Raw genomic sequence first — 12,416 nt, 5'->3', positions numbered from 1 at the left:
GCTACTCTGAAAAGTAGCCAATAAAGCAATGAATAACAGCAAAAAACAGTTCTAAAGAAAAAGTACATGTAGTCCTTGACTTACAACTGTTCATTTAGTGACTGTTGGAAATTACAACAGCACTTATGACCATTTTTCTCACTTATGCCCACTGCAGCATCCCCATGGTCATGTGATTAAAATTCAGATCCTTTGCAATTGACTCATATTTATGACTGTTGCAGTGTCCTAGGGTCATTTGATTGATTCCCTTTTGCAACCTCCTGACAAGCAACCTCAATGGAGAAGCCAGATTCACTTAACAACTATGTTACTATCTTAACAACTGCAGTGATTCATTTAACAACGATGACACGAAATGTTGTAAAACAGGGCAAAACTCGGTTAACAAATGTTTTGCTGAACAACAGAAATGTTGGGCTCAATTGTGGTCATAAGTTGTGGACTACCTATATCAGGGGTCTCCAACCTTGACAATTTTAAGACTTGTGGACTTCAACTCCCAGAGTTCCTCAGCCAGCAAATCTGGCTGAGGAAATCTGGGAGTTGGTCCACAAGTCTTAAAATTGCCAAGGTTGGAGACCCCTGACCTATATGGCCAATGATGATGCTCGCAGTTACAGCCTCAGCAACAACGAGAGGATCGGATTACCCTTCACAGAAAGAGGAAGAGAAAACATCTATTTATCTCTGCGCCATCCTTGGACAAGAAGGTTCCTCCTATTTAGAAGCAGAAAATGCTGACACTTCACTCTCTTCCAGGTTCTCCTTTGCTGCTCCTTCTTTGTTAGCATCGGAATTGGCAGCCTATGCAGGAATCTAGAGAGAACATTTAAGTGGAAGTGTGGATAGGCTTATACGTGCATAGAGCAGCGTTTATTCCCCCTGGGGACTTTTTTTTAAATTTGATTTATATGCCGCCCTTCTCCGGAGACTCAGGGCGGCTTACAATGTGCTAAGCAATAGCCTTCATCCTTTTTGTATATTTATACAAAGTCAGCTTATTGAAAATTTGAAAATGTGTGGACTTCAACTCCCAGAATTCCCTAGTCAGTATGCGGCTTGGGGAATTCTGGGAACTGAGGCCCAGTTACAGGTAGTTCTCCACTTATGACCATTCATTTAGCAATTATTTGAAGGTACAACAGTGCTAAAAGATATATGGTCCTCACACTTAGGAGTGGTCTTCACACTCAGAATTGTCGCAGCATCTCTGCAATCCGAACGGAGCTTAAATAGTGTTTTTCTCCACCATTTACAATTTCATCCGCATGGATCTCATTGATAGTAAAGAGGGAGGAGAATTGGATGTCAAAGGGTAGCAGGGGCTGTAAAAATAGTGTTAGGGACAGCTATCCACCTCTCTTGTAGATCAGCATTTTGTTTGGGTTTCCTCTCTCTGTCCTTTTCCCACTAAATTCTTAAAGGGCTTTTGTTTTTCAAACCCTTCCGTATAATCTGCTCCTTTCAGGATGCCAAAACACAAACAGCCTTCTATAACTTTCCTTCTCATGAATCATCCTGCCTCTTCTTCCTTTTCCTTTTCCACCCAGCCTCCTTTTCTGTCTATGGAGATTCTCAGTCATCAAGATCATGATTGTCCCAAAAGTGCTTTTTTTCAAACGGTAACCGGACTTTGTTTTTCCTTGAAGACGTTTCATTTCTCATCCAAGAAGCTTCTTCAATTTTGAGAACGTCTCAGAACTTCTGAGAACTGAAGAAGCTTCTTGGATGAGAAGCGAAACGTCTTTAAGGAAAACCAGAATCCAGTTGCCTTTTGAAAAAAGCACCTTTGGGACCCCCCTTTGCTATTAAATTTCTGTCCCCTTCTGCTGCTCTTCATTCACACATAAAAACAATCCCTGAATTCTGAGGTAAATCAATGGTGAGAATATAATAATAATTCTATGCATAGTTCCTTGTGAATAGATGCCACTGATTTTGTTCTACCTCTATCTAAAGAAGCTGAGAATTGGATTTCTTGGAGGCCTATGTATATATAATGTACAGGTAGTCCTCGAGTTACGAATATAATGGAGTCTGCCCATTCCATTCGTAACCCAAGGATTCGTGGGAGTGAATCCCGTATTTTGAACGAAATCACTCCCTCTTTTCGCCCACGCATTCGCTAATCGAATGTGAGGCTTGTTAAGTGCACATGAGGTATTTCAGGGTGGGGAAGGCCATAGGGGCCTACTGATGGAACAGGCTACCTGCCTAAGACCACCCAAGGCCTCCCCGACCCACTGAAATACCTCATGCTCCCCAAATTGCTTCCCCCTCCCAACCTGCTGTGCTGGGTCACTTACCTTGTGAAGATCTAGCAAGCAGACTATTCTTCAGCCTCGTGCGCCCCGCCAACACTCCTTTCGGCCCTCTACGGGTCTTCCCCAGCCTGTTGCAGACCAAAATGGAGCCTCCGGGGACCAGATCCAAGCCTTTGGGGACTGGATCTAGCCCTCTTGAGTTTCCGTTCCACCCTCTGCAGACTTCCTCCAGCCCGTTGCAGGTCGAAGACTGTAGCAGCCAGGGGAGGCATGCAGCGGACAGAACGGAGCCTTGGAGGGCTGGATCCACCCCCCGGAGGCTCCATTTTGGCTTGCAATGGGCTGGGTGAGGGCTCTGGACGGCCGGACAGGGCTTCTGAGGGGCAGATTACAGAATGTATATATAAGATTACAGTAGTAATCTTCATTCTTTTTCCTTTTTCCTCACTTCACTACTTTTTTCCTTCCTTCTTTTTATCTCCATCAATAATAACAATTAAGCTATAGGATACTTGGCTTGTACCCCAACAATATTGACCATTTCAAATATATATCAATATTTGAAATATTTAATTATTTCAAAATATCTAATATTTTATAGTTCAAAATTCACAGGGTATTTAAGGGGCTTCTAATGGATATTAGGGTTTAAGATGCCAAATAGCTTACATCTTAATTGTTAAGAGATGTTGAGAAGGAAGGAAAAAAGTAATGAAGTATGAAAAAAGAGAAAGAATGAAAATGACTACCGTATATTATTCTAGGCCTACCAGAAATCTGATTCTCAGCTTCTTCAGGTAGAAGTAGAACAAATCCAGAAGGCCATCATGCCATCGCTATGCGCTTCAACACCTCACCTGGTCATTCTCTGTGAAGGTGTAGAGGAGGGAGCCAAAGACAGCAGGGTATACCATGGCTGATGTGTAGAAGCCCAACCATGCAAAGTACATGGCAATCTTCACCCCAAAATAGTCACATATTTCATCTGGTGGAAGAAGAGGGACAGTTTCAGGAGAACATAAGGACAAAACTTGAAATAAAAGGCAAATTATTCTTTCTGAAACTGTGATACTACAGAAATTTTCAAAGAGCAAATTACATTTCATTAATTTGACAAAGGGGCAAGGAACAAGACTGACCTTTTCCCTTAGCTGTTAGGTAGTTTTTTGTTTTTTGTTTTAATTTTGATTTTGATTTATATGCCGCCCTTCTCCGGAGACTCAGGGTGGCTTACAATGCGTTAAGCAATAGCCTTCATACTTTTGTATATTTTATACAAAGTCAGCTTATTGCCCCCACAAACTGGGTCCTCATTTCACCTACCTTAGAAAGGATGGAAGGCTGAGTCAACCTTGAGCCTTGGAGAGATTCGAACCAGCAGTAATTGCAGGCAGCTGTGTTAATAACAGGGTGCTTAGACCACTGTACCATCAAGGCTCTACCATCAAGTTTATACCAGATCCCATCAATCCTATCTCCATTCACTTTCCTAACTGTTTCTAATGCCCTGTGACTTTTCAGCTTAAACACTTTTTTCTAGACAGGTAACGTGAAAGCAAATTCAGAAGTACAAAGTAGCCTTATTTATATTCCATCTGGATTACTACAACACATTCTACATGGGGCTGTCCTTGAAGACTGTTCAGAATACAATAATGCAGTCAGCATACTGTTGACTGCAATCACAGGTAGTCCTCAATTTATAACCAGTCACTTGGCTGCCTACAATTTTCTTGTTTTTTGTCAGTTGTTTGCTGGTTACTTGCAAAAAGTGTCCATTGTATAAAATGGATTCATTTAACGACCACTACAAAAAACTATGTAAAATAGGGTATGGCAACATAATGACCCACTTAACAATTGCAATGGCTTACAACCATAATTCTGGGTTCAATCACAGTTGTAAGTTGAAGACTACCTGCATTTATATGAAGGATGTGACTCCCACATTACGGTAGCCCCACTGGCTGCCATTCTATTCTCTAAAACAGAGGTGGCGAACCTATGGCACGCATGTCACAGGTAACACACAGAGCCCTCTCTGTGGGCACGAGAGCCGTCGCCCCAACTCAGTTCCGCTGTGCATGCGCTCGTGCCTCCAGCCAGCCAGCTGGTCTTCAGGTCACTGCCACAGATGCACAGGGGGCAGGGGGCATGCACGGGCCCGGGGCACATGTGTGGGGGATGCACGTGCATCTGTGGGGCACACACAGGGTACGCACGGGGGATGCACGCTTATGCGCGGCGGTGGGGCGCATGCATGGGGGGGTGGGTCTCATTGTATTCTGGGGATTCGCGTGCAGGTGTGCTTTGGGCACTCGGAGCCAAAAGCATTTCAGTCAAGTTGCCAAGGTTGAGAAATATCGGCCTAAATTGATGGGAATGTGATGGCTGCTAATGCCCTTCTATGCTAAGGAGACAAATGATACAGCCTAACTGGGAGTCAAGCTAAATTCTCACAACCACGGGGCAACGTCTAAGCTCTTTTCTTGGATACAATAGTGAAGTCATTTGCCATTAACATCTTCTGAAATATTTTTAGATTATCCCATCTAGCCTTTAGGGTGCCCCACCCACACCTATAGTAAATATCACCCAGCTCTGCTTTTTTAAGGTCAGCCAAGTTCAGGGAGATGCTACCACCTGCTGAGATTTTCTGTCAACTTTCTCCCAGTGGCAGATTCCTCTCAAGAGACTCCATACTTCTCTGCCAGCATTTGCACTTAAAACTTCTCCATCCATTCTTCATTTCCCATATATTGGGTGGCCATATGAATTTAATATAGAAGTAAGTATTAACTTTTTACTAATGACTATTAATCTTATATCTTTATGCTATCCTGCTTCCCAGGCACTTCTTGTGAGATAGGTGGCCATAAAAAGTAAATAAATAAACATTTTACCAAGGTAGATTTGCTGTGATTTATGTAAAACTTCAAATAATTCTCCCTCTTCAAAAAAAAAAACCTTCTGTATTTTCTCAGCCTCGTTTTGACCTCAATCAATCTTTATTCTTTGACTATGTTTTTTTAACTATTGTTTTCTCTATGTCTATCTTTCTTCCTCATCCTTTGCAGTAATAATATTCTGACCTAGGCTTCTTGAGACAGTAAAAAGCACACGATTAGTCCCAAAAACCCTCTTTTTATTTCAATGGCTGTGAATAAATTCATTCCCAGCCCGTAATGAGTCACAAATAGTTTGTAAAGAGTCCGACAGAAGTCTGCCACAATCCTTCAGGATAAGACTGACAAGCACCCACCTTTATCTCCCTTGACACGCTGCCAAAGACCTAAGTGGCAATTAGCTTTGCAAGGCCACACGGAGCACAGAGTCAAAACGGAGCTTCAGAATTTAAACTGACCAGCACGAACAAAATTGCTTCCTGCAAAGGCTCACGTGCCTTTGCTCCTCCTTTATGTCTTATGGGAGGGGCCAATCATCTCCAAGCCCTACTCCAGAGTCGTCCCTTTTGTTTTAACTGTTCTTGCCTTCTGGCAGCTCTGTGCATGCGCGAACTGGCAACAGGCTCTACCTGTTCCTCTGCCTTGCTGATGTCAGCCTCTGGCGTCTCCGGAGTCAGCACATAACTCCCAGATAGCCCTGGCCCCATCTCTGCCTCTGATGCAGAGCCCTCGTCTGAGCCTTCCCCAGACTCCAGGACTGGCCCATGTTCCTCCCCAGCCTCCTCACTGTCTGATTCTGCTGCCAGCTCCGCAGGCTGCAGGCGGACCACAACAAATAATTCATTTCCAACCTTCTCCCCTGCCCCCATAATTTGCAGCTTCTTTCACTTCTGGTGAGTATCTTTTTTCATAGTTAGTATAAAGGCAACTCCACACACTTAGAAAATGATGTACAACTTCTAGCTGTCACCTGATACTGCTACTATACAATATTTGAATTGCAAGGTCTGCATAACCAATAGATGGCAGCAAAGAGATCCAGAGATCCAGAAAAATAATTCTTTACTGCCATCTTGTGTTTGCCTGGGTTATAGCAGATCTGGTTTTCTGAGTTTAGTGAAATCTGCATGGTAAAATGCTTATGCTGATCTGACTCAGCATGAAATAAATTTAGCTCCTTTACCACATTTACAGAGAAATGGTTGGGTTCAGATCATGTTAGAGAGTCAGGGTCTTTGTGCTGGGCAAGCAATAGCCCTGACTCACTTAGGCAGTTTATTATTTCAAAGGGGGGGGGATGGCATTAATTTTCAATTCTAATAAAGCAAAACAAATCTACTTTAGTAAAATGTAGGGAGAAAAAAACAGAAGTGTGGAGGTCGAATCCTAATAAATGTTCTAGGCAGGGACCTATGTGAGTCAAGGGGCCATACCCAAAGGCTGGGCTTCACAAATGGCTTGTACCCACGATTTCATCAGCCGGTTCAGAATCCGTTGCTCGTGGATGGGGAAGACTTGCTGGAGGATACCACGAGCAGCCAGCTCAGGGACTGTGAAAAGAAGGAAGAAGAACAGAGCAGAGCAAAAATCCAGAAATCTCTTTTCTTAGCTCTCCACACTAACCATAGCCCTCTGGGCCCCATTCCTTGGCACTACCACGGTCAGTCACATCCTTGGGTAGAGAGCTACTATGCTATCAATAGGCCACAAAACAGACTGAATCTGGAAATGCATTCCAGAGCAAGAAGGGAGCCAGCCTTTTGAGGTGGAATGCCCATTCAGACTGTTAAGAATGTTCCCTGAGCATTAATGTCACCAATAACCTCCCACCGACCAATTCACTCCCACAGAGAGGGTCTCCTCAGGGTGCCGTCGGTCAAGCAATGTCGACTGACGACCCCCAGGGGGAGAGCCTTCTCTGTGGGGGCACCCACCCTCTGGAACGAGCTACCCCCAGGAATACGACTGATCCCGGACCTCCGTACTTTCCGCCGAGCGTTAAAGACCTTCTTATTCCAGCAAGCCGGGCTGGCTTAAAATTTTAATGGGTTATTTTATGGGGAAAGGGTTTTAAAATTTAGGGAAGCCAAACTGATTTAATTCTGTTTTAATTCTTTTTAATTTTTATATTGTATGTGTTTTAAATTTTGGCTGTTCACCGCCCTGAGTCCTTCGGGAGAAGGGCGGTATACAAATTTAAATAATAAATAAATAAATAAATAAATAAATAAATAAATAAATAAATAAATAAATAAATAAATGTCAAGAAGCCAGGGGTGAAATCCAGCAGGTTCTGACAGGTTCTGGAGAACCGGTAGCGGAAATTTTGAGCAGTTCGGAGAACCAACAAATACCACCTCTGGCTGTCCCCAAGAGTGGGGTGGGAATGGAGATTTTGCAGTATCCTTCCCCTGGAGTGGGGAGGGAATGGAGATTTTGCAGTATCCTTCTCTTGCCACGCCCACCAAGCCACGCCACACCCACCAAGCCACGCCCACAGAACCAGTAGTAAAAAAAAATGGATTTCACCACTGCAAGGAGCTACAATGCGCTGTGGGTGTTTTTGTTTTGGTCTATGAATAAAATAGTAATGATTTACTAGAAGGTAAACAGTGAGAATTTTCCTCACTATCGTTCCTCTTCCTGCCCTCAGAGGGTTCTGGATTGTCCTGTTCTGCCTATGTTTTGTTTGCCTTACAGGTGTGAATTCTTTCAAACAAGAGACTAACCCCGCTCACTCTGTTTATTTTCTAACTATGTTCAAGTCAGGCCCAGAGGCAAGCTCGGTCATTGGGTGCATGAGAACAATCAATACAACTTGAGCTTGATCCAAGTTTAAATACCACAATATGTAAGAGGAACAACTGAACTCAAAATGCAAAGAGAAATAAAAGAGAGAGAGAAATAAATACATACATACATACATACATACATACATAAATAAATAAATAAATAAATAAATAAATAAATAAACGATGTGCGTTATGGCCCTCAAACATATCACATCCAAACAATTTGGATTTTATCCAGATTTCCTTTGTTTGTTCAGTTTATCAGCTGCCACAATCAAACAAGCCAATCTAAGCGTCATGCAATTTATTAGGACAATAAAACAAGCAGGAAACGGTGACAAGCAGCCAAAAAAAAAAAAAACAACCCCAAAAAACAATGGATATATTACTATATTGGAAAAGGAAATGCCAAGAATTAAGGGTATAACAGCCCATAATCAGCAAGGGGTGATAAAATTGCTTTCCACCATGGCCTGTTCTATGTGATAAATTTTAAGGCATTTTTCAAAAAGATAGCAGTGTTAGGATTAATTGTGCGGCTTTTAGAAGGATAAGCAGGGTTCCCCCCCCCTTAATCTCTTTTAGAGGGTGACTGTTTTAAATTCAACATCATCTTCCTTTCAAGTGCATATATTTAGGATATATTATTATAGTGATCAGAGTTCTGCACAGTGCAGTCAAAAAAGTCAGGATGAACAAAGCTCTCATCTTTTTATGTCTTGATGCTTTTGACAGCAGTGATTAAGATAGACGAAAATAACATGTGTGGGACCTAATGCTTGGTCCTCTTATAACAACCAATGTATCTTTATTATTCCTCCGCACATTCCTCCCTCACATTTATTCCATTTCCATTGTTGAACTAGGTACGATTCCTGTGTAATGTCTTTCTATTCTGGTTTTCTTATGTGCAAATACAGACAATTTACGATCACAATTGGGATTAGAATTTCCATTGCAAAGCAAAGCAGTTGTTAAGTGAGTTGCATCCGATTTTGCGACCTTTTTCCTGCCACAGTTGTTAAATGAAGTAGGGTAGGGCAGTGGTGGGATTCAAATTTTTTTACTACCGGTTCTGTGAGTGTGGCTTGGTGGGCGTGGCTTGGTGGGCATGGCAGGGGAAAGATACTGTAAAATCTCCAATCCCACCCCACTCCAGGGGAAGGATACTGTAAAATCTCCACTCCCTCCCCAAACCAGGGGAAGGATACTGCAAAATCCCCATTTCCTCCCAATCAGCTGGGACTTGGGAGGCAGAGAATAAATGGGGCCAGTCAGAATTTTTACTACCGGTTTTCTGAACTACTCAAAATTTCCACTACCGGTTCTCCAGAACAGGTCAGAACCTGCTGAAACCCACCTCTGGTGTAGAGTTTCCTGCCTAAGCAGGGGGTTGGACTAGAAGACCTCCAAGGTCCCTTCCAACTCTGTTATTCTATTCTAATGAATTGCTGTAGTTTTAAGCGAATCCTGCTATTCGTCAGAAATGGTGTAGGGTCTCCTGCTTGGGCGGGGGGTTGGACTAGATGACCTACAAGGTCCCTTCCAACTCTGTTAATCTGAATTGCCATGTAGCCGTTGTTGGAAGCCAGCTGGGAAGGTTGCAAATGGCGAATCCATGACCCCACGATGCTGCAACCGTCATAAATACATACCGATTGCCAAGTACTCAAATTCTGATCACATGACTATGGGGATGCTGCAATGGTCATAGGTTCAAGGACTGGTCGTAAGACACTTTTTCCCAGTGCTGTTCTCACTTCAAAAAGTCGCTAAACGCATAGCTACAAATCAAGGACTGTTTGTACTGTAATCATAATTTCCAGCCATTGAAAGGCAACCTTCTCCGACTTTACAGCATCTTTCTAAGACAAGGGTGCTTTAAGGCAGGGGTCTCCAACCTTGGCAACTTTAAGATGTGTGGACTTCAACTCCCAGAATTCCTCAGCCAGCTGGCTGAGGAATTCTGGGAGTTGAAGTCCACACATCTTAAAGTTGCCAAGGAGACTGCTGCTTTAAGCTATCCAGCCTCTCACCTAGTCCCACTCCACCCCAACCTACCCCATAATTTCAGGGAAATTTGAATTACTTGATTTCTATTAAATATTTAAACGACAGCTGTCTGTGCTGAAGGAAGGCGAAGACAAATGTTTGTCTGTTAACTCACTTCATTCTCCTGCATTTGCAATTCTACACTTTGCCCTAATTAAATTTTCACTTGATTAAAATTCTTTCCAGCATGATCAATTTCAGGGATGGCTTGAACATGGGAATTGGGGGCAGGGAAAATAAGGAACAAAAGCATCTAATTTGGCAAGTGAATATTAAATGTTCTTTTAAAAAACGGTCTTGATCTACGATTCAATTTACAAGGTGCCCCTTAGGAAGGAGGGAAGAAGTGGTGCCTGTCTCAGACAATATGTTCAGCTAAAATTCCAGTTACAGCAGTTTTGTTTCAAGGCTGACAGGTGAGGATCTGAGACTATCCCTTCAAAGGGCCAGGTTTGGCCCAAGTATTCTAGCTGCTAACCCCAATCCAACCCCTTTCCTGTTAAAATAAATCACTGATGAGACAATCCAAATTAATGGACATGAGCAATGCCTGGATTTATGAGATTAGTTATTGTTTTAATTTGTTGCAGCCAATTATATCCCCTTCTGGCTTTTTTGCAAAGTCTCGAAGAAATGGTTTTAGCAAAAAGCATGGGGACCAGTGGCTGCATCCATTGTTTTGATGAACGGGATGATAGGTAGTCCTCGCTTTGTGACCACAATTGGTCCCAAACATTCTATCATTAAGGGAGGCAGTCATTATGTGAGTTGCACTCAGTTTTACAACCTTTTTTTTTGCTGCGTTCATTAAGCAAATCACAATGGGATGCTGCAACCACTATAAATACTTGCTGGTTGCCAAGCACCAAATTTTGATCATGTGACCAAGGGGATGCTGCCCTATAGGTGCAAGGACTGGTCATAAATTACTTTTTTCAGAACTGGCATAACTTCGAAAAGTGGCAAAATGAATGGTTGTGAGTAAAGGACCACTAGGGTCTGTACGTTTTATGTATTTAGTATCTATTTTATATGCTTTTATATTATTTTACTCTTGTTTTTAAACTGTTATATTGCTTGTTTTTACATTTGTTTTGAATAGAATAGAATAGAAAATAAAATAGAATAGAATAGAAAATAGAATAGAAAATGTAGACTAGACTAGACTAGACTAGACTAGACTAGACTAGACTAGAATAGAGGAATAGGTATAGGTATAGGTATAGGAATAGAATAGAATAAAGAATATAGAATAGAAAAGATTTTATTGTCACTTCGAATGTACACTAATCAGCATACATTAAAATGAAATTACATTAATTGTTTGTAAATTGTCCCATATCATACATGTGAGAAAGGTGGCTATAGAAATTTGAATAAAAGGTAAATATTTCAGAACCAGACTTTGCTAGCATTGAGCAAATGCAAAAGACATGGCACAGAGAAGATTAAGCATGGCAAGGAAACGTGTGCAAAAAAACCCGCCAATTCTGCTTTTAACTGGCAGATGCACAGCGCTGAGTACATCCCATCTGCTGCCCACCCGCCCACCCACCCCTGTCCCCAACTCACTGATTGGCTGCCCTTCCAGGAAGTGGATGTTATGCAGCACTTCACCCTGCTTGGCCCGCAGGTTCTCCAGCCAATACCTGATGATGTTTTGGCGTTCCTGAAAGCAGGATAGAAAAGCCATGAAGAGTTTGGGTTAACATCCTCTCATTCAAAGTCATATCCATGACTGGATTGTGTCTCTACAGCTCTCTTGAAAGCCATTAATTCACTCCTACTGGATTGCAATGTTCCAGCCAGCTGCGAATCAGGACACACAACTCCAACCAAAGCGAAGACAGAGGACAGACTGTTCCAGGACTGAGGAATTAACCCAACTCAACAAAGCTGTCCATGCAGGAAATATGGCTTTGTGGTGCAGGTCTGATCTGCAGATGTGATAAAGCTATTAGCTGGGAGCAGCAGAGTGTAAGTATGGGGGCCATGGATAGGGGTGCCCTATAACCCAGACCCTGTTTTGGTAAACAGCATGGGAAAGATCGGACGTGGTGGCTCAGTGGCTAAGATGCTGAGCTTTTTGATCGAAAGGTCAGAAGTTCAGCGGTTCGAAACCCTAGTGCTGCGTAACGGGGTGAACTCCTGTGACTTGTCCCAGCTTCTGCCAACCTAGTAGTTCGAAAGCACGTAAAAAATACAAGTAGAAAAATAGGGACCACCTTTGGTGGGAACGTAACAGCGTTCTGTGCGCTTCTGGTGTCTAGTCATGCCGGCCACAAGACCACGGAGACGTCTTCGGACAGCGCTGGCTCTTCGGCTTTGAAACGAAGATGAGCACCACGTCCTAGAGTCGGGAATGACTAGCACATATGTGCGAGGGGAACCTTTACCTT

The 12,416-nt window shown here is 42.7% G+C and overlaps 1 protein-coding gene across 2 annotated transcripts in view; it reads right to left on the bottom strand.

Moving 5' to 3' along the window:
* Positions 1 to 12,416, bottom strand: part of ANO8 (anoctamin 8) — a 74,191-nt gene that overhangs the window by 33,562 nt on the left and 28,213 nt on the right. For both annotated transcript variants that reach the window (XM_034437640.3, XM_034437641.3), the window contains exons 5-7: positions 11,590 to 11,686; positions 6,607 to 6,723; positions 3,125 to 3,252 (exon numbers count right to left, since the gene is read on the bottom strand). In XM_034437640.3, the coding sequence (XP_034293531.2) occupies positions 3,125 to 3,252; positions 6,607 to 6,723; positions 11,590 to 11,686 (342 nt within the window). The remainder of the gene's footprint in view (positions 1 to 3,124; positions 3,253 to 6,606; positions 6,724 to 11,589; positions 11,687 to 12,416) is intronic.

This window comes from Pantherophis guttatus, chromosome 1, assembly GCF_059756535.1.
Source record: "Pantherophis guttatus breed Tessera chromosome 1, ASM5975653v1, whole genome shotgun sequence".
NCBI lineage: Eukaryota > Metazoa > Chordata > Lepidosauria > Squamata > Colubridae > Pantherophis > Pantherophis guttatus.
Note: the sequence above shows the minus strand (reverse complement) of the source record. Positions and strands in the feature narration are given on the sequence as shown.